Source organism: Oncorhynchus masou, chromosome 29, assembly GCF_036934945.1.
Source record: "Oncorhynchus masou masou isolate Uvic2021 chromosome 29, UVic_Omas_1.1, whole genome shotgun sequence".
NCBI classification, from domain to species: domain Eukaryota; kingdom Metazoa; phylum Chordata; class Actinopteri; order Salmoniformes; family Salmonidae; genus Oncorhynchus; species Oncorhynchus masou.
This window is the reverse complement of record NC_088240.1, coordinates 85,974,898-85,993,053: the sequence shown is the minus strand read 5'-3', so window position 1 is coordinate 85,993,053 and position 18,156 is coordinate 85,974,898. Positions and strand designations below refer to the sequence as shown.

The 18,156-nt window shown below is 46.0% G+C and overlaps 2 protein-coding genes across 9 annotated transcripts in view; one reads left to right on the top strand and one right to left on the bottom strand.

Annotated features, from left to right (window-relative positions):
• On the top strand, positions 1-18,145 carry brd9 (bromodomain containing 9). 8 transcript variants are annotated; one of them, XM_064946702.1, is made up of 18 exons: positions 1-152; positions 605-825; positions 1,071-1,232; positions 2,246-2,381; positions 2,786-2,843; positions 3,361-3,505; positions 5,244-5,354; positions 6,563-6,759; positions 8,204-8,339; positions 11,303-11,378; positions 11,636-11,731; positions 12,122-12,254; positions 12,476-12,587; positions 14,295-14,348; positions 14,528-14,633; positions 14,916-15,092; positions 15,557-16,811; positions 17,100-18,145. In XM_064946702.1, the coding sequence occupies exons 1-17, from the start codon at positions 104-106 to the stop codon at positions 15,655-15,657; spliced, it is 2,070 nt and encodes a 689-aa protein (XP_064802774.1). In that variant the 5' UTR covers positions 1-103; the 3' UTR covers positions 15,658-16,811; positions 17,100-18,145. The 8 variants fall into 8 exon arrangements, with proteins under 8 accessions (XP_064802774.1, XP_064802777.1, XP_064802775.1 ...); XM_064946705.1 differs by lacking the exon at positions 17,100-18,145 and having other exon boundaries at positions 2,249-2,381; positions 8,207-8,339; positions 15,557-16,519; XM_064946703.1 differs by lacking the exon at positions 17,100-18,145 and having other exon boundaries at positions 2,249-2,381; positions 15,557-16,519.
• LOC135519807 (neurobeachin-like protein 2) overlaps positions 17,020-18,156 on the bottom strand; it is a 190,046-nt gene continuing 188,909 nt past the window's right edge. The window contains 1 exon segment of the mRNA XM_064945020.1: positions 17,020-17,137. Coding sequence (XP_064801092.1) covers positions 17,020-17,137 — 118 coding nt within the window.

Below are 18,156 nucleotides of genomic sequence, written 5' to 3'. Positions count from 1 at the left end.
TACTTCCGGGTTATCGGGGTATGGATCGCATTTAAATGCAAACAATTATTAGATACAGATACCTGATTACCAGACGCTTTCGCTTAATTTAAACACAACAAACATGGGGAAGAAGCATAAAAAGCACAAGCCGGAGTGGAGAACAGTCGATGGTAAGTGAGCAAAGAAAGCACATTCAATGCCCGGCTTTGTCCCTTTTTGCTCGCCTAGCTAGCTAGCAGTTAACATTATCCGACTGTCTGGCCCGCTGACTGAATTGTCCTGCAGTGCTAGTGCTAATTTACTATTCCTCAACTTCTGTTGTAGTTTATTATTCATCAACTTATGTTGCTTTCTGCTATAAGCATTACCAATGAATATTATGACGGATGTGTAACAGGTCTTATCAAGATTGAGTATGCATAATATTGGCATTAACGCCAGTTAATGCAGCTAGCATTGCCCTGCAGATAGATATCTGTGATGGGTAGCTAATGTTTATCATCATTTATTACACAGTAACACACACACACACACCACATCTTCTGCTAGGATGACGATCATGCTTGTTGATCTTGCACTGGGTATGACCCATCACTCAGCTAAATGTGGTCTCTGTTTTCAGACTGTGAGGACAAGCCTTTTGAGAAGCAGCTGAAGCTGGTGCTCAAAGTGGGAGGAAGTGAGATCACAGAACTCTCAGGCTCCGGCCATGACTCCAGTTACTACGACGACAGGTCAGACCATGAACGAGAGCGCCACAAGGACAAAAAGAAGAAGAAGAAGAAAAAGTCTGAGAAGGAGAAAGACAAACACGTAGATGATGAGGAGAGGAGAAGACGGAAGGTGAGTATGAGGGGAACAAGGGTCTGGCCCAAATGGCACCCTATTCCCTATATAGTGCACTACTTTTGGCCAGACCCATATGGGCCTTGGTCAGAAGGTGGGCACACTATAAAGGGAATATGGTGCAACTTGGGAGTTAACCTTTCATATAAAGCATACCATATAACATGACATAAAGTGAGCTAGGTTGTCATTTAAGGACAAAAAAAACAATAATCAATCAATGAATGTTTAATCTTTGACAGGAAGAGAAGAGGAAGAAGAGAGAGCGGGAGCAGAATGAATCAGAGGCTGCTACTGCCTCTGCCAGTGGTGTGGGCCTGCCCACTGTTGTGCCCAGTCACACTGGTGTGGCAGTCGAGCCTTTCATGCTGCCAAAGATACCAAACATTGCTATTAGTTTTGAGGTGAGAAACGCTTTTGGGGTTTTAATTATTCAAATTTCAAGTTTAATTAGTTGTATGTACACGAGACGCATGGTATACAGCATCCTATGAAATGTTTACTTGCAGCAAGCTTACTTGATCCCTAGAGCCTATAATGTTTTCCTGGAGATCATATAGTCGGGAAACCTCCTGGTCCTACAGGAGATAGTGGAACTGGAGACCTCCTGGTCCTACAGGAGATAGTAGAACTGGAGACCTCCTGGTCCTACAGGAGATAGTAGAACTGGAGACCTCCTGGTCCTATGGGAAATAGTGGAACTGGAGACCTCCTGGTCCTACGGGAGATAGTGGAACTGGAGACCTCCTGGTCCTACAGGAGATAGTGGAACTGGAGACCTCCTGGTCCTATAGGAGATAGTAGAACTGGAGACCTCCTGGTCCTATAGGAGATAGTAGAACTGGAGACCTCCTGGTCTTACGGGAGATAGTGGAACTGGAGACCTCCTGGTCCTATAGGAGATAGTGGAACTGGAGACCTCCTGGTCCTATAGGAGATAGTAGAACTGGAGACCTCCTGGTCCTATAGGAGATAGTAGAACTGGAGACCTCCTGGTCTTACGGGAGATAGTGGAACTGGAGACCTCCTGGTCCTACGGGAGATAGTGGAACTGGAGACCTACGGGAGATATTGGAACTGGAGACCTCCTGGTCCTACAGGAGATAGTGGAACTGGAGACCTCCTGGTCCTACAGGAGATAGTGGAACTGGAGACCCCCTGGTCATATAGGAGATAGTGGAACTGGAGACCTCCTGGTCCTACGGGAGATAGTGGAACTGGAGACCTCCTGGTTTGTGTTTGGCAACACTGTACATTAATGCCTTTGCTACAGTCTAGCACACATTATAATCACTCATTCGTACACTGTACTTGCAGCAGTAACACTAACCCTAATCATAATAGATAGGAGATCATAGGGCCGTCTCCAGTAGTTTAATAAGGACCATGTCACTGACTCCTGTTGTGTCTGTCTCAGCAGCAGGAGGAGAAGAAGAGGAAGAGGGAGAGGTCTGAGATGGAGCCGGAGGTGATGGACCAGTTTCACCCCAACATCAAGGTAGAGGTGGAGCAACAAGGAGACCGGCCTGTCAGAGCTTGCAGGACAGCCCCGGGTAATAATCTAGCTGTTCTCTTGTGTTGTTATGTTATTACACATGTTATTACTGATTATAAGCTGGGTGGTTCCAGCCCTGAATGCTGATTGGCTGACAGCTGTGCTATATCAGACCGTATACCACGGGTATGACACAATATTTATTTTTACTGCTCTAATTCCGTTGGTAACCCGTTTGTAATAGCAATAAGGCACCTCGGGGGTTTGTTACCACGGTTAAGGGCTGTATCCAGGCACTCCGCATTGTGTCATGCCTAAGAACAGCCCTTAGCCATGGTACATTGGTCTTATACCACACCCCCTCTGACCTTATTGCTTAATCATAACATACATTGTACGTCCATAGTAATCTGAGGTGTTAAAGGCTAATGTAAAACAGGTTGTGATCGTCTCTTCCCTCAGAGAGTGAGTGCACCCCTCGACAGCAGCTCCTGGAACACTTCCTGCGCCAGCTTCAGAGGTAAGGCTCTCTGACAACATGGACGTTTACATGAACACCGACTATCCCATTATTATTCCAAATGCTCAACTATTCTGTTTTTGAGTTGACACGTATAAACATATCAGTTTGTATCCTGGTTATGAAAAACCAGGATAAGATGCCTGGGATATGCTGATCTTAGACGGGATACTGTGGCATGTCAACATCTTATCCCGTTTACTGTTGTTTTTCATGTTCTGCGCTGTCAGGTTCACATATTTTTTTATTTTTTTATTTCACCTTTATTTAACCAGGTAGGCAAGTTGAGAACAAGTTCTCATTTACAATTGCGACCTGGCCAGGATAAAGCAAAGATCATATCAAAGGTGCATGTAAACAGCTTACCCCGAATAAGACCTGAAGTGGGATATGAGCTACTATCTGGAATACTGTGCGCATGTAAATGTGTTCAGTGACAGATCCATCTCTGGATTATGCCTGTTGGTGACATGAAAGTCAGTTCAGTCGATACTAAGACTTCTGCTTGTCTTTCCAGGAAGGATGCCCATGGGTTCTTCACTTTCCCAGTGACAGATGCCATCGCTCCAGGTTACTCTGTGATAATCAAACACCCCATGGATTTCAGCACCATGAACGACAAGATCACAGACAACGAGTACAAAACCGTCACGGAGTTCAAGGTGAGGTGATGCTACAAGCGACCACATGGCGATCTGTCCACCACAGATCACGGGACCTGTCATGATTATCTGTCCACCACAGATCACGGGACCTGTCATGATTATCTGTCCACCACAGATCACGGGACCTGTCATGATTATCTGTCCACCACAGATCACGGGACCTGTCATGATTATCTGTCCACCACAGATCACGGGACCTGTCATGATTATCTGTCCACCACAGATCACGGGACCTGTCATGATTATCTGTCCACCACAGATCACGGGACCTGTCATGATTATCTGTCCACCACAGATCACGGGACCTGTCATGATTATCTGTCCACCACAGATCACGGGACCTGTCATGATTATCTGTCCACCACAGATCACGGGACCTGTCATGATTATCTGTCCACCACAGATCACGGGACCTGTCATGATTATCTGTCCACCACAGATCACGGGACCTGTCATGATTATCTGTCCACCACAGATCACGGGACCTGTCATGATTATCTGTCCACCACAGATCACGGGACCTGTCATGATTATCTGTCCACCACAGATCACGGGACCTGTCATGATTATCTGTCCACCACAGATCACGGGACCTGTCATGATTATCTGTCCACCACAGATCACGGGACCTGTCATGATTATCTGTCCACCACAGATCACGGGACCTGTCATGATTATCTGTCCACCACAGATCACGGGACCTGTCGTGATTATCTGTCCACCACAGATCACGGGACCTGTCGTGATTATCTGTCCACCACAGATCACGGGACCTGTCGTGATTATCTGTCCACCACAGATCACGGGACCTGTCGTGATTATCTGTCCACCACAGATCACGGGACCTGTCGTGATTATCTGTCCACCACAGATCACGGGACCTGTCGTGATTATCTGTCCACCACAGATCACGGGACCTGTCGTGATTATCTGTCCACCACAGATCACGGGACCTGTCGTGATTATCTGTCCACCACAGATCACGGGACCTGTCGTGATTATCTGTCCACCACAGATCACGGGACCTGTCGTGATTATCTGTCCACCACAGATCACGGGACCTGTCGTGATTATCTGTCCACCACAGATCACGGGACCTGTCGTGATTATCTGTCCACCACAGATCACGGGACCTGTCGTGATTATCTGTCCACCACAGATCACGGGACCTGTCGTGATTATCTGTCCACCACAGATCACGGGACCTGTCGTGATTATCTGTCCACCACAGATCACGGGACCTGTCGTGATTATCTGTCCACCACAGATCACGGGACCTGTCGTGATTATCTGTCCACCACAGATCACGGGACCTGTCGTGATTATCTGTCCACCACAGATCACGGGACCTGTCATGATTAGCATTCTGAGATGTACCTCCATACGTCTCTCAGTGATTCCTCACCTCTTCCTCAACCGTATTGGAGGAGAAGGTCCGACGGGCCTCCCCTTGAGCATTTTGAGAAGGCGACAAGGATAGAAGATACAAGGAATCAGGGAAAGATGAATTGTGAAAGAGCCGTGGCGTTATCACGTTGATATAACTTGTGGAAATGGAATGTGTGCGCTGTACATAGTGGTTACATTCATAACATTGATAGCGTTTTCAAAGGGACGATATTTATTTGCTTCAATTAAAACAAATATTTGTGTTGAAGTATTTGTATCGGTTTTCTATTTGTAATTGAGTGGCGGGGAGCTTGTTGTTGTAAAGCGGTTGCTTCCTCTGTTGCAGGCGGACTTCAAGCTGATGTGTGATAATGCCATGGTGTATAACCGCCCAGAGACCGTCTACTACAAGGCTGCCAAGAAACTGCTGCACACTGGCTTCAAGATGATGAGCAAAGTAATGAGTAGTGCCCTCTACGAGGAGCGGATAGAGGCGTCATTGTCAGTGTATGATTTGTTGTGCATGCTGATGTTCATAACCCATCCATTTCATGTATTTCCCTTTCCTGTGACAGATGTCTTCGCTGGTGGAGTCCTGTTTCCCCATGTCTTGTCCTTTTCTGTTCTCTCTGTCGTTTCACATGTTGGTCATTCTTCTTCCTCTCTGGCTTTGGGAAACAGATTTGCCTCTGTGTGGTTTTACTTCAGACACACCACACTGTAACGTCCTTGTATATTTCTTTATCGGAGTATTCAGGAGACTGTAGAACAACTAAGCCGATAGAAGGCAGACGTGTGACTCAAGATGTTTGATCAATGTTTTCCCTCCTAACAATAATCACCATCGCAGTTAGACACACCACCACCATCCCATCCAGCCATCCCACCAGCCATTCCATCCTGACATTCCATCACCATCCCACCAGCCATCCCATCTAGCCATCCCACCAGCCATCCCATCCCGACATCCCATCCTGACATAACATCCAGCCATCCCATCCTGACATACCATCCCACCAGCCATCCCACTACCATCCCACCAGCCAATCCCATCCCACCAGACAATCCCACCAGCCATCCCATCCTGACATGCCATCCCACCACCAGCCATCCCACCAGACAATCCCATCCCACCACCATCCCACCAGCCAATCCCATCCCACCAGACAATCCCACCAGTCATCCCATTCTGACATACCATCCCACCAGACAATCCCATCCACCACACCACCAGCCATCCCACCAGCCATCCCATCCAGACATACCACCAGCCATCCCACCAGCCATCCCATCCAGCCATCCCACCACCAGCCATCCCACCAGTCATCCCATCCTGCCATCCCATCCAACCAGCCATCCTATCCCACCAGCCATCCCACCACCATCTCACCAGCCATCCTATCCCACCAGTCATCCTACCAGTCATCCCATCCTGCCATCCCACCAGCCATCCCATCAGCCATCCCACCAGCCATCCCATCCTACCAGCCATCCCACCAGCCATCACATCCCACCAGCCATCCTATCACTCTCTGGCTGAGTTGTGGCAGATGGAGTATAAAGCAATTCCCTTTGGTTCTCTTTCTCCCCCTGTGGTTCTCTTTCTGTGGTTCTCTCTCTCTCTCTCTCTCTGGCTCTTTTTCTGTGGCTCTGCTCTGTTTACAGGAGCGGCTGTTAGCACTGAAGCGTAGCATGTCTTTCATGCAGGACATGGATTTCTCTCAGCAGGCGGCCATTTTAGGGGACGAGGACTTGGCGTCTGAGGAGCCCCCTCCGGAGGTCATCTCCATGCCCGTGGAGTCGGCGTCGGCCAAGAAATCCAAGAAACCCAAAGACATCAAAGATATGAAGGAAGTCATCAGGTAGAATGGACTGGCCTACTCTCTAGTCCAGTGTCTTGACTTCGGTAGATGTTGGTCTCATGCATCATGTACTCCGTGTACTTCATTCCCTTCTGTTATCCCGGGCTTGGTACAATGTGATGGATGAGGCCCATAAGCCACTGCTGTATGGTGCTCATTGTAGGACTCGTGTATCCTACATGTTCCATCCAACGTGCAACATAACCAGGAACTGTAGAGTAACAGTGTGTATCTCTGTGGTCCCAGCCAGGGCCGGCCGCTCATTAGGCAGGATTAGGCAGCCGCCTATGAGTTTAGCAATTTCTGAGCTAAACTGACCAAGGCGCATTTACAACAACACATAATTCTGCCCCAAAATAATGACAATTTCTCTCAGCCAGTGTCCTAAGGGCTTTTTAGGTGAGAGCTGATGCCACCCTATGATAAGCAGTGCCCATTTTGACAAAGGAAGAGACTCAAAATATTTATCTTGTCCATTCCTGTCGCGCCTCTCCAGGATGCTGTCGGAGAGACGCGTCGCTGCGACACACCACCAACATTCTGTCAATAAAGTCATGTACCATCATGTAACAGATATAGAAAGAAAGAGTAGGTGTCCTTTTCTGTAGCCTACAGGCTGGAGATAAAATGGATGACAATGTAATGAGATGGAAACGTTTTTTATCGTACAGGTTTCTCCCATCAAAGATTCTAAATGATGCCTCGTCAAAATAGAAAAGTGCTGACATGTTAACAAACAACACATCCTAAAAACAGGACAAGTCGAAGTAAAATGGACAATCAGGCTACTCACAACTTTTGTCCAGGAGTTTCATCCCGTGGGCTAAATTGTCATGATCAGTGGTTTCGAGTTTGTATCCATCAATGTTTTACGAGCTGATCATAGCGAAAACATGAAATACTTGTGCATTTCCCGCTGTGTAAACACACTGCATATAGGCTCAGGATAACTCCTCCTGATGGAGTTGAGTAGCTGATATTCAGAGCTTAAAGAGACAAGTTGATTAGTGACAGGAATCAGGATGAATAAAGCCACTATACCTCAGTAAGCACGGACCGACGCTGACGTCTTTTTTTTGATTTAGCCTTGATTTACACGGACGTTGTGTTCTAGTCCAATCTGGATCAACTCAGAACCCATCATACACTTCTGTTTGTTTCAGATTTTGTCCGGTCTGGACTAGCCTTGATTTGGCCCAAAATGATATGTCTATTAATTAAATAATTTAATTAATCTTTTCACCTTTCATGTAGAACTGAAAATCACCTTTTATTCAGAACCTAAACTTCAACATCTAGAAAAAAAATACCTATTTTAGACGTCTTTTCAACGTAATTTTGCTTACTGGGACTATTTTTGTAGGGGCGTCAGAATGTGGTCCCAGGAGTTACCTGTATTAACCAGTGATCTGTGGAGTGACTGTGTGCATCTCTGTGGTCCCAGCAGTTACCTGTATGAGCCAGAGGGGAACGCCTGCAGCCTGACTGACAGCACAGCGGAGGAACACGTTCTGGCCCTGGTGGAGCACGCTGCAGATGAAGCACACGACCGCATCAACCGATACATGCCCAACTCCAAGGTGTATATATATATATATATAGTACCAGTCAAATGTTTAGACACATTTACTCATTCCAGGGTTTTTCTTTCTTTCTTTTTTTACTATTTACTGCATTGTAGAATAATAGTGAAGACATACAAACTATAAAATAACACATATGGAATCATGTATTAACCAAAAAAGTGTTAAACAAATTGATATTCTTCAAATAGCCATCCTTTACCTTGATGACAGCGTTACACACTCTTGGCATTCTCTCAACCAGCTTCACCTGGAATGCTTTTCCAACAGTCGTGAAGGAGTTCCCATATATGCTGAGCACTTGTTGGCTGCTTTTCCTTCACTCTGCGGTCCAACTCATTGAGGTCGGGTGATTGTGGAGGTCAGGTCATCTGATGCAGCACTCCATCACTCTCCTTCTTGGTAAAATAGCCCTTACACAGCCTGGAGGTGTGTTGGGTCATTGTCCTGTTGAAAAACAAATGATAGTCCCACTAAGCCCAAACCAGATGGGATGGAGTATCACTGCAGAATGCTATGGTAGCCATGCTGGTTAAGTGTGCCTTGAATTCTAAATAAATCACAGACAGTGTCATCAGAAAAGCACCCCACACCATAACACCTCCTCCTCCATGCTTCACGGTGGGAAATACACATGCGGAGATCATCAGTTCACCCACACGGCGTCTCACAAAGACACAGCGGTTGGAACCAAAAATCTCCAATTTGGACTCCAGACCAAAGGACAAATTTCCACCAGTCTAATGTCCATTGCTCGTGTTTCTTGGCCAAAGCAAGTCTATTCTTCTTATTGTTGTCCTTTAGTTGTGGTTTCTCTGCAGAAATTCGACCATGAAGGCCTGATTCACACAGTCTCCTCTGAACAGTTGATGTTGAAGATGTGTCTGTTACTTGAACCCTGTGAAGCATTTATTTGGGCTGCAATGTCTGATACTGGTAACTCTAATGAATGTATCCTCTGCAGCAGAAGTAACTCTGGGTCTTCCTTTCCTATGGTGGTCCTCATTAGAGCCAGTTTCATCATAGCGCTTGATGGTTTTTGCAACTGCACTTGAAGAAACTTTCAAAGTTCTTTACATTTTCCGTATTGATTGACCTTCATGTCTTAAAGTAATGATGGACTGTCGTTTCTCTTTGCTTATTTGAGCTGTTCTTGCCTTAATATGGATTTGGTATTTTACTAAATAGGGATATCTTCTGTATAGCCCCACCCACCTTGTCACAACACAACTGATTGTCTCAAACATATTAAGAAGGAAAGAAATTCCACAAATTAACTTTTAAGAAGGCACACCTGTTAATTGAAATACATTCCAGGTGACTACCTCATGAAGCTGGTTGAGAGAATGCCAAGAGTGTGCAAAACTGTCATCAAGGCAAAGGGTGGCTACTTGAAGAATCTCAAATATAAAATATATGTTGATTTTTATTTAACACATTTTTGGGTTACTACATGATTCCATATGTGTTATTTCATAGTTTTGATGTCTTCACTATTATTCTACAATGTAGAAAATAGTACAAATAAAGAAAAACCCTTGAATTAGGTGTTGTAAACCGGTAGTGGACACATTACCATAAGTTTCTTTATGTTTTTTTCTTTGTTTTTTACTGTTTTCTACATTGTAGAATAATAGTGAAGATATCAAAACTATGAAATAACACATATGGAATCATGTAGTAACCAAAAAAGTGTTAAATCAAAAATAAACACTGTATATAATGATCAGCTGCTATATGCCCAGGTCCAATGTACTGTACTCAATACAACAGTGTGTTTTAATCAGATATGACTGCTAGCCTCGAGGTTAGAGAAGCGGAGGGTTGCTGGATCGAATCCCTGGCTTTGAGTCAGGTTTAATAGATGGATATTTAAAGTGAACATGGTTCTAGTGTCCCAGTGTCAAATCAAATTAATTTATATAGCCCTTCTTACATCAGCTGATATCTCAAAGTGCTGTACAGAACACCAGCCTAAAACCCCAAACAGCAAGCAATGCAGGTGTAGAAGCACGGTGGCTAGGAAAAACTCCCTAGAAAGGCCAGAACCTAGGAAGAAACCGAGAGAGGAACCAGGCTATGAGGGGTGGCCAGTCCTCTTCTGGCTGTGCCGGGTGGAGATTATAACAGAACATGGCCAAGGTGTTCAAATGTTCATAAATGACCAGCATGGTCAAATAATAATAATCACAGTGTCCCAGTGACCACATGGTTCTAGTGTCCCAGTAACCACATGGTTCTAGTGTCCCGGTGACCACATGGTTCTAGTGTCCCAGTAACCACATGGTTCTAGTGTCCCAGTAACCACATGCTTCTAATGTCCCGGTGACCACATGGTTCTAGTGTCCCAGTGACCACATGGTTCTAGTGTCCCAGTGACCACATGGTTCTAGTGTCCCAGTAACCACATGGTTCTAGTGTCCCAGTAACCACATGGTTCTAGTGTCCCAGTGACCACATGGTTCTAGTGTCCCAGTGACCACATGGTTCTAGTGTCCCAGTGACCACATGGTTCTTGTGTCCCAGTAACCACATGGTTCTAGTGTCCCAGTGACCACATGGTTCTAGTGTCCCAGTGACCACATGGTTCTAGTGTCCCGGTGACCACATGGTTCTAGTGTCCCGGTGACCACATGGTTCTAGTGTCCCAGTGACCACATGGTTCTAGTGTCCCAGTGACCACATGGTTCTAGTGTCCCGGTGACCACATGGTTCTAGTGTCCCAGTGACCACACGGTTCTAGTGTCCCAGTGACCACATGGTTCTAGTGTCCCAGTGACCACATGGTTCTAGTGTCCCAGTGACCACACGGTTCTAGTGTCCCAGTGACCACATGGTTCTAGTGTCCCAGTGACCACATGGTTCTAGTGTCCCAGTGACCACATGGTTCTAGTGTCCCAGTGACCACATGGTTCTAGTGTCCCGGTGACCACATGGTTCTTGTGTTCCTGTATTTTCAGATGGGTTACCTGAGGAAAGAGCCTGATGGTAATCTGTTGTACACTGTAGTGAATCAGCTGAATCCAGAAGCAAAAGGTTTGTTCCCTACTTTTCTGGGGTATTATCCAGTGGGAAACTCACTGTCCCAAATGGCAGCCTATTCCCTATATAGTACACTACTTTTGACCAGAGCCCAATGGACCCTGGTCAAAGTAGTGCACGACATAGGGAATAGGCTGCCATTTGGGACACAGTTATAGGACCTGTATAGATGTACTGTATCAGATAAATGTCCAAGGTGTTCTGTACCATGTGACACAGAGGGAAGTACCTGTTCTGTCTCTGCTTCCCAGAGGAGGAGACCCACCCTGTGGACCTGAGCTCTCTGTCCAATAAGCTCCTTCCTGGATTAACAACACTGGGTTTCAAAGATGACAGGAGACACAAGGGTATGTACAGAAAGTACAAAGCTGCTTAGCGGCTAGCTAACACGTTTGATAGATGTCCTGACCATGTAAAAAAGTCAATGGGACCTCCCCCTGCTTAGACGTTCTAGATTCTGTCTTTCATAATGTTGGCTATGATGAGAGAGAGAATTTCTTCCAAGGCTTCCTTCTTCTGCTCGTCGTGCGTGCGTGTGTGTGTGTGTGTGTGTGTGCGTGTGTGTGTACGTGTGTGTGTGCGTGCGTGTGTGTGTGTGTGTGTGCGTGTGTGTGTGTGTGTGTGTGCGCGTGTGTGTGCGCGTGTGTGCGTGTGTGTGTGTGTGTGTGTGTGTGTGTGTGTGTGTGTGTGTGTGTGCGTGTGTGTGTGTGTGTGTGTGTGTGTGTGTGTGTGTGTAGTGACGTTCCTGAGCAGTACCTACAACACCCAGACCCTGCAGAACAACTCCATCTACCCAGACCTGCTGCCTGATGAGATGGACCTGCTCTACTCAGCCTACGGGGATGAGACTGGGGTGCAGTGTGCTCTCAGGTTAGTCGCTGCTGTAGCAGCACTGGTATCATTACAGGAGTTAGGCTTCCTATTGGACCGTTCCTGGAATCAGGATGCAATAATAAGGACATCTGGGAATTTTGGGGGAAATTTACCACAATTTTGCTACCCTTCCTGCGGTGCACATCTAACGTGCTGTATGAGAAAGCCTTAACGTTGTAGTATATACTGTGTAAATGCTGTCTCCTTCCTCATTCCAGTATTCAGGAGTTTGTTAAAGGTTGTGGGAACGTTACTAAGCGTTTGGTTGACGGTCTGCTGGATAAGATGACTGCAGGGGACCACTCTAAGGCTGTCTACCAGATCAGACAGGTCTGTAGCCCATTAACACACTCATACAGGCTGGGCCCCAAATGGCCCCCTATGCCCTATCTAGGGCTCTACCTTTGACCCGGGCCGTGTGGGGGACACCGTCACACATATGACTTCCTAGAGCACACCATGTGGGTCCTGTCTGGGGGGGGGGGGGGGCAGTCACACATGACTTCCTAGAGCACACCGTGTGGGTCCCGTCTGGGGGGGGGGGTCACACATGACTTCCTAAAGCAGGTAGAAGCTGGGTCTATATACATTATGTTAACTAGTTTTAACCAGTGGTAGAAGCTGGGTATATATACATTATGTTAACTAGTTTTAACCAGTGGTAGAAGCTGGGTATATATACATTATGTTAACTAGTTTTAACTAGTGGTAGAAGCTGGGTATATATACATTATGTTAACTAGTTTTAACTAGTGGTAGAAGCTGGGTCTATATACATTATGTTAACTAGTTTTAACTAGTGGTAGAAGCTGGGTATATATACATTATGTTAACTAGTTTTAACCAGTGGTAGAAGCTGGGTATATATACATTATGTTAACTAGTTTTAACTAGTCTTAGAAGCTGGGTATATATACATTATGTTAACTAGTTTTAACTAGTCTTAGAAGCTGGGTATATATACATTATGTTAACTAGTTTTAACTAGTGGTAGAAGCTGGGTATATATACATTATGTTAACTAGTTTTAACTAGTGGTAGAAGCTGGGTCTATATACATTATGTTAACTAGTTTTAACTAGTGGTAGAAGCTGGGTATATATACATTATGTTAACTAGTTTTAACTAGTGGTAGAAGCTGGGTATATATACATTATGTTAACTAGTTTTAACTAGTGGTAGAAGCTGGGTCTATATACATTATGTTAACTAGTTTTAACTAGTGGTAGAAGCTGGGTATATTTACATTATGTTAACTAGTTTTAACTAGTGGTAGAAGCTGGGTATATTTACATTATGTTAACTAGTTTTAACTAGTCTTAGAAGCTGGGTATATATACATTATGTTAACTAGTTTTAACTAGTGGTAGAAGCTGGGTATATATACATTATGTTAACTAGTTTTAACTAGTCTTAGAAGCTGGGTATATATACATTATGTTAACTAGTTTTAACTAGTGGTAGAAGCTGGGTATATATACATTATGTTAACTAGTTTTAACCAGTGGTAGAAGCTGGGTATATATACATTATGTTAACTAGTTTTAACTAGTGGTAGAAGCTGGGTATATATACATTATGTTAACTAGTTTTAACTCTTGGTAGAAGCTGGGTATAAATACATTATGTTAACTAGTTTTAACTAGTGGTAGAAGCTGGGTATATATACATTATGTTAACTAGTTTTAACTAGTGGTAGAAGCTGGGTATATATACATTATGTTAACTAGTTTTAACCAGTGGTAGAAGCTGGGTATATATACATTATGTTAACTAGTTTTAACTAGTGGTAGAAGCTGGGTATATATACATTATGTTAACTAGTTTTAACCAGTGGTAGAAGCTGGGTATATATACATTATGTTAACTAGTTTTAACTAGTGGTAGAACTGGGTATATATACATTATGTTAACTAGTTTTAACTAGTGGTAGAACTGGGTATATATACATTATGTTAACTAGTTTTAACCAGTGGTAGAAGCTGGGTATATATACATTATGTTAATGTGGTAGTAACATGTCGTCTTCTGTTTCAGAAAAGAAACATGACGTTACCGGACGAACCCAAGAGCAACATTTACGATATGCAGGTAAAGATTTTTACAGCTGTTCAATTGAATATGCTTGCAGTGATTTTGTTTAGTGGTTGGTGTGTGTGTGTGTGTGTGTGTGTGTGTGTGTGTGTGTGTGTGTGTGTGTGTGTGTGTGTGTGTCCATCCTGCTTGCCCAACATGGTTGACCCTCCAGATGTGTGTGTTTATTTGCCCAGATGGCTGATGGGACAGGTCTGGGAGAGGGCAGCTCAGTGCTGGACTTCATGTCCATGAAGAGCTACTCTGACATGTCTCTGGAGATGTCCATGCTCAACTCTTTAGGTGAGAATCCCACCTGGTTGTAAATCAGTAGTATCGCTTCCATTATCTTAACCACCTGTGTGTTTACCTCCACCCCCCATACAGACATATAAACACACACACAGACACACACACAGACACAGACACACACACACAGACACACATAGTCTTTATAGTGATTGTTTACCATAGCCCTAAAGTAGGGCACTATATAGGGAATAGGGTGTTGTTTGGTATGCGGACCCTGTCATCTTCACCAGTATGACTGTAATGGTCTTCCCTGTGTCCCTCCTCTGCTCTCAGGGAAGTCAGTGAAGAAGGAGCCGGGGCATGAAGACGGGGTCAGCCAGCAGCACTTTGAGGAGGCAGCCAAGCTGCTGCAGGAGTTCCAGGAGGGCCAGGTGGAGAGGGGAGGCTCCAGACCCTCCTCTAACCTCTCCTCCCTGTCAGGGACCTCCGACAGGGACCAGCACCACCTGGGTAAGGACTGCAGGACAACACTGTCCGGAGCTCATCCACTTACCTGGCTGTATCAGTTTTTAAGTCCCAAATGACACCCTATTCCCTATATAGTGCACTACTTTTGACCAGAGCCCATAGAGCTCTGGTCAAAAGTAGTGGGCTATGTATGGAATAGGGTGCCATTTGGGACGTAGAAAGGTGCTCCTCCACCTGCCTCGCTGAGCCAGTGTCAGAAACATGCAGGATTTGGTCTGTCTGTGCCAGTTGCCATTTTGTGCCTTGTTGACACTTACAGGCTGGGTATATCCCATCAGTCACTTAAAACTGTAAGGACAGACGCTCTGGATAAGATCTTCTGCCAAATTCATAAATATCATGTAAAATGTTATGAGACATGAGTTTCAATGTTTCAAAGGCTTTATAGACATGTGATTTATGTGCTTTGTTTCAATGACCGTTGGTTTTTCTATGTTCCTCCTCAGGGAGTCCCTCACACCTGGGTGTTGGTGACCAGTCTGAGATGGTTCATGACCCCTATGAGTTCCTCCAGTCTCCAGAGCCAGGCTCCACATCCAACAGCTGACCTATGAGTTCCTCCAGTCTCCAGAGCCAGGCTCCACATCCAACAGCTGACCTATGAGTTCCTCCAGTCTCCAGAGCCAGGCTCCACATCCAACAGCTGACCTATGAGTTCCTCCAGTCTCCAGAGCCAGGCTCCACATCCAACAGCTGACCTATGAGTTCCTCCAGTCTCCAGAGCCAGGCTCCACATCCAACAGCTGACCTATGAGTTCCTCCAGTCTCCAGAGCCAGGCTCCACATCCAACAGCTGACCTATGAGTTCCTCCAGTCTCCAGAGCCAGGCTCCAAATCCAACAGCTGACCTATGAGTTCCTCCAGTCTCCAGAGCCAGGCTCCACATCCAACAGCTGACCTATGAGTTCCTCCAGTCTCCAGAGCCAGGCTCCACATCCAACAGCTGACCTATGAGTTCCTCCAGGCTCCACATCCAACAGCTGACCTATGAGTTCCTCCAGTCTCCAGAGCCAGGCTCCACATCCAACATCTGACCTATGAGTTCCTCCAGTCTCCAGAGCCAGGCTCCACATCCAACAGCTGACCTATGAGTTCCTCCAGGCTCCACATCCAACATCTGACCTATGAGTTCCTCCAGTCTCCAGAGCCAGGCTCCACATCCAACAGCTGACCTATGAGTTCCTCCAGTCTCCAGAGCCAGGCTCCACATCCAACAGCTGACCTATGAGTTCCTCCAGTCTCCAGAGCCAGGCTCCACATCCAACAGCTGACCTATGAGTTCCTCCAGTCTCCAGAGCCAGGCTCCACATCCAACAGCTGACCTATGAGTTCCTCCAGTCTCCAGAGCCAGGCTCCACATCCAACAGCTGACCTATGAGTTCCTCCAGTCCCCAGAGCCAGGCTCCACATCCAACAGCTGACCTATGAGTTCCTCCAGTCTCCAGAGCCAGGCTCCACATCCAACAGCTGACCTATGAGTTCCTCCAGTCTCCAGAGCCAGGCTCCACATCCAACATCTGACCTATGAGTTCCTCCAGTCTCCAGAGCCAGGCTCCACATCCAACATCTGACCTATGAGTTCCTCCAGTCCCCAGAGCCAGGCTCCACATCCAACATCTGACCTATGAGTTCCTCCAGTCCCCAGAGCCAGGCTCCACATCCAACATCTGACCTATGAGTTCCTCCAGTCTCCAGAGCCAGGTTCCACATCCAACAGCTGACCTATGAGTTCCTCCAGTCTCCAGAGCCAGGCTCCACATCCAACATCTAACCTATGAGTTCCTCCAGTCTCCAGAGCCAGGCTCCACATCCAACAGCTGACCTATGAGTTCCTCCAGGCTCCACATCCAACAGCTGACCTATGAGTTCCTCCAGTCTCCAGAGCCAGGCTCCAAATCCAACAGCTGACCTATGAGTTCCTCCAGTCTCCAGAGCCAGGCTCCACATCCAACAGCTGACCTATGGAGTTCCTCCAGTCTCCAGAGCCAGGCTCCACATCCAACATCTGACCTATGAGTTCCTCCAGTCTCCAGAGCCAGGCTCCAAATCCAACAGCTGACCTATGAGTTCCTCCAGTCTCCAGAGCCAGGCTCCACATCCAACAGCTGACCTATGAGTTCCTCCAGTCTCCAGAGCCAGGCTCCACATCCAACATCTGACCTATGAGTTCCTCCAGTCTCCAGAGCCAGGCTCCAAATCCAACAGCTGACCTATGAGTTCCTCCAGTCTCCAGAGCCAGGCTCCACATCCAACATCTGACCTATGAGTTCCTCCAGTCTCCAGAGCCAGGCTCCACATCCAACATCTGACCTATGAGTTCCTCCAGTCTCCAGAGCCAGGCTCCACATCCAACATCTGACCTATGAGTTCCTCCAGTCTCCAGAGCCAGGTTCCACATCCAACAGCTGACCTATGAGTTCCTCCAGTCTCCAGAGCCAGGCTCCACATCCAACATCTGACCTATGAGTTCCTCCAGTCTCCAGAGCCAGGCTCCACATCCAACAGCTAACCCACACACTGGCAAGTTGCCTCTAACTGGGGTAGCTCTGGTCACAATACCAGTATCACTATACTATGATACTCAACTTTCCAAGGCAAAAAAGGAAACAAAACTTTTAACTCTTTAAAAACATTCTTTATCTAAAATATTGTTTTCTGTAGCTTGAAAAACAAACACATGTGTCTCTGGTGTATCCAACATTAAGACTTCTGAGTATTGCCATACTGTTATTGAGAAACTACTAGGGAGATGGTAGAAGATGCCTCTAACTACTGGTCTGGGGTCAGGCATTGTTTGATGGGTAATCTGATCCTAGATCTGTGGCTTAGAGGAAAGTTCTACTCAGAGCTGATCTGACGTCCTGTATTGAACCACACTGGTTGTTTTGTTGTCTGACTCTGTGCTCTCAACACACCCGGGGACAACGAGAGAGAACCTCAGACATGTTGTGGAAGGTCATCATGATTGTACAGATTATTTGTATGTGTGTTATACTTCAGAGAATAAAGTCACCACGGGTTGGGTTTTTACACAGTACTGTGTCAT

What these genes read in the sequence shown, in the direction of transcription:
- brd9 (XM_064946702.1), top strand. Translation starts at nt 104, where the DNA reads ATGGGGAAGAAGCATAAAAAGCACAAGCCGGAGTGGAGAACAGTCGAT. An exon ending in CTGTCTACCAGATCAGACAG is followed by an intron (nt 12,588 to 14,294) that starts GTCTGTAGCCCA and finishes CTTCTGTTTCAG; the next exon opens with AAAAGAAACATGACGTTACC. An exon ending in CAGGGACCAGCACCACCTGG is followed by an intron (nt 15,093 to 15,556) that starts GTAAGGACTGCA and finishes GTTCCTCCTCAG; the next exon opens with GGAGTCCCTCACACCTGGGT.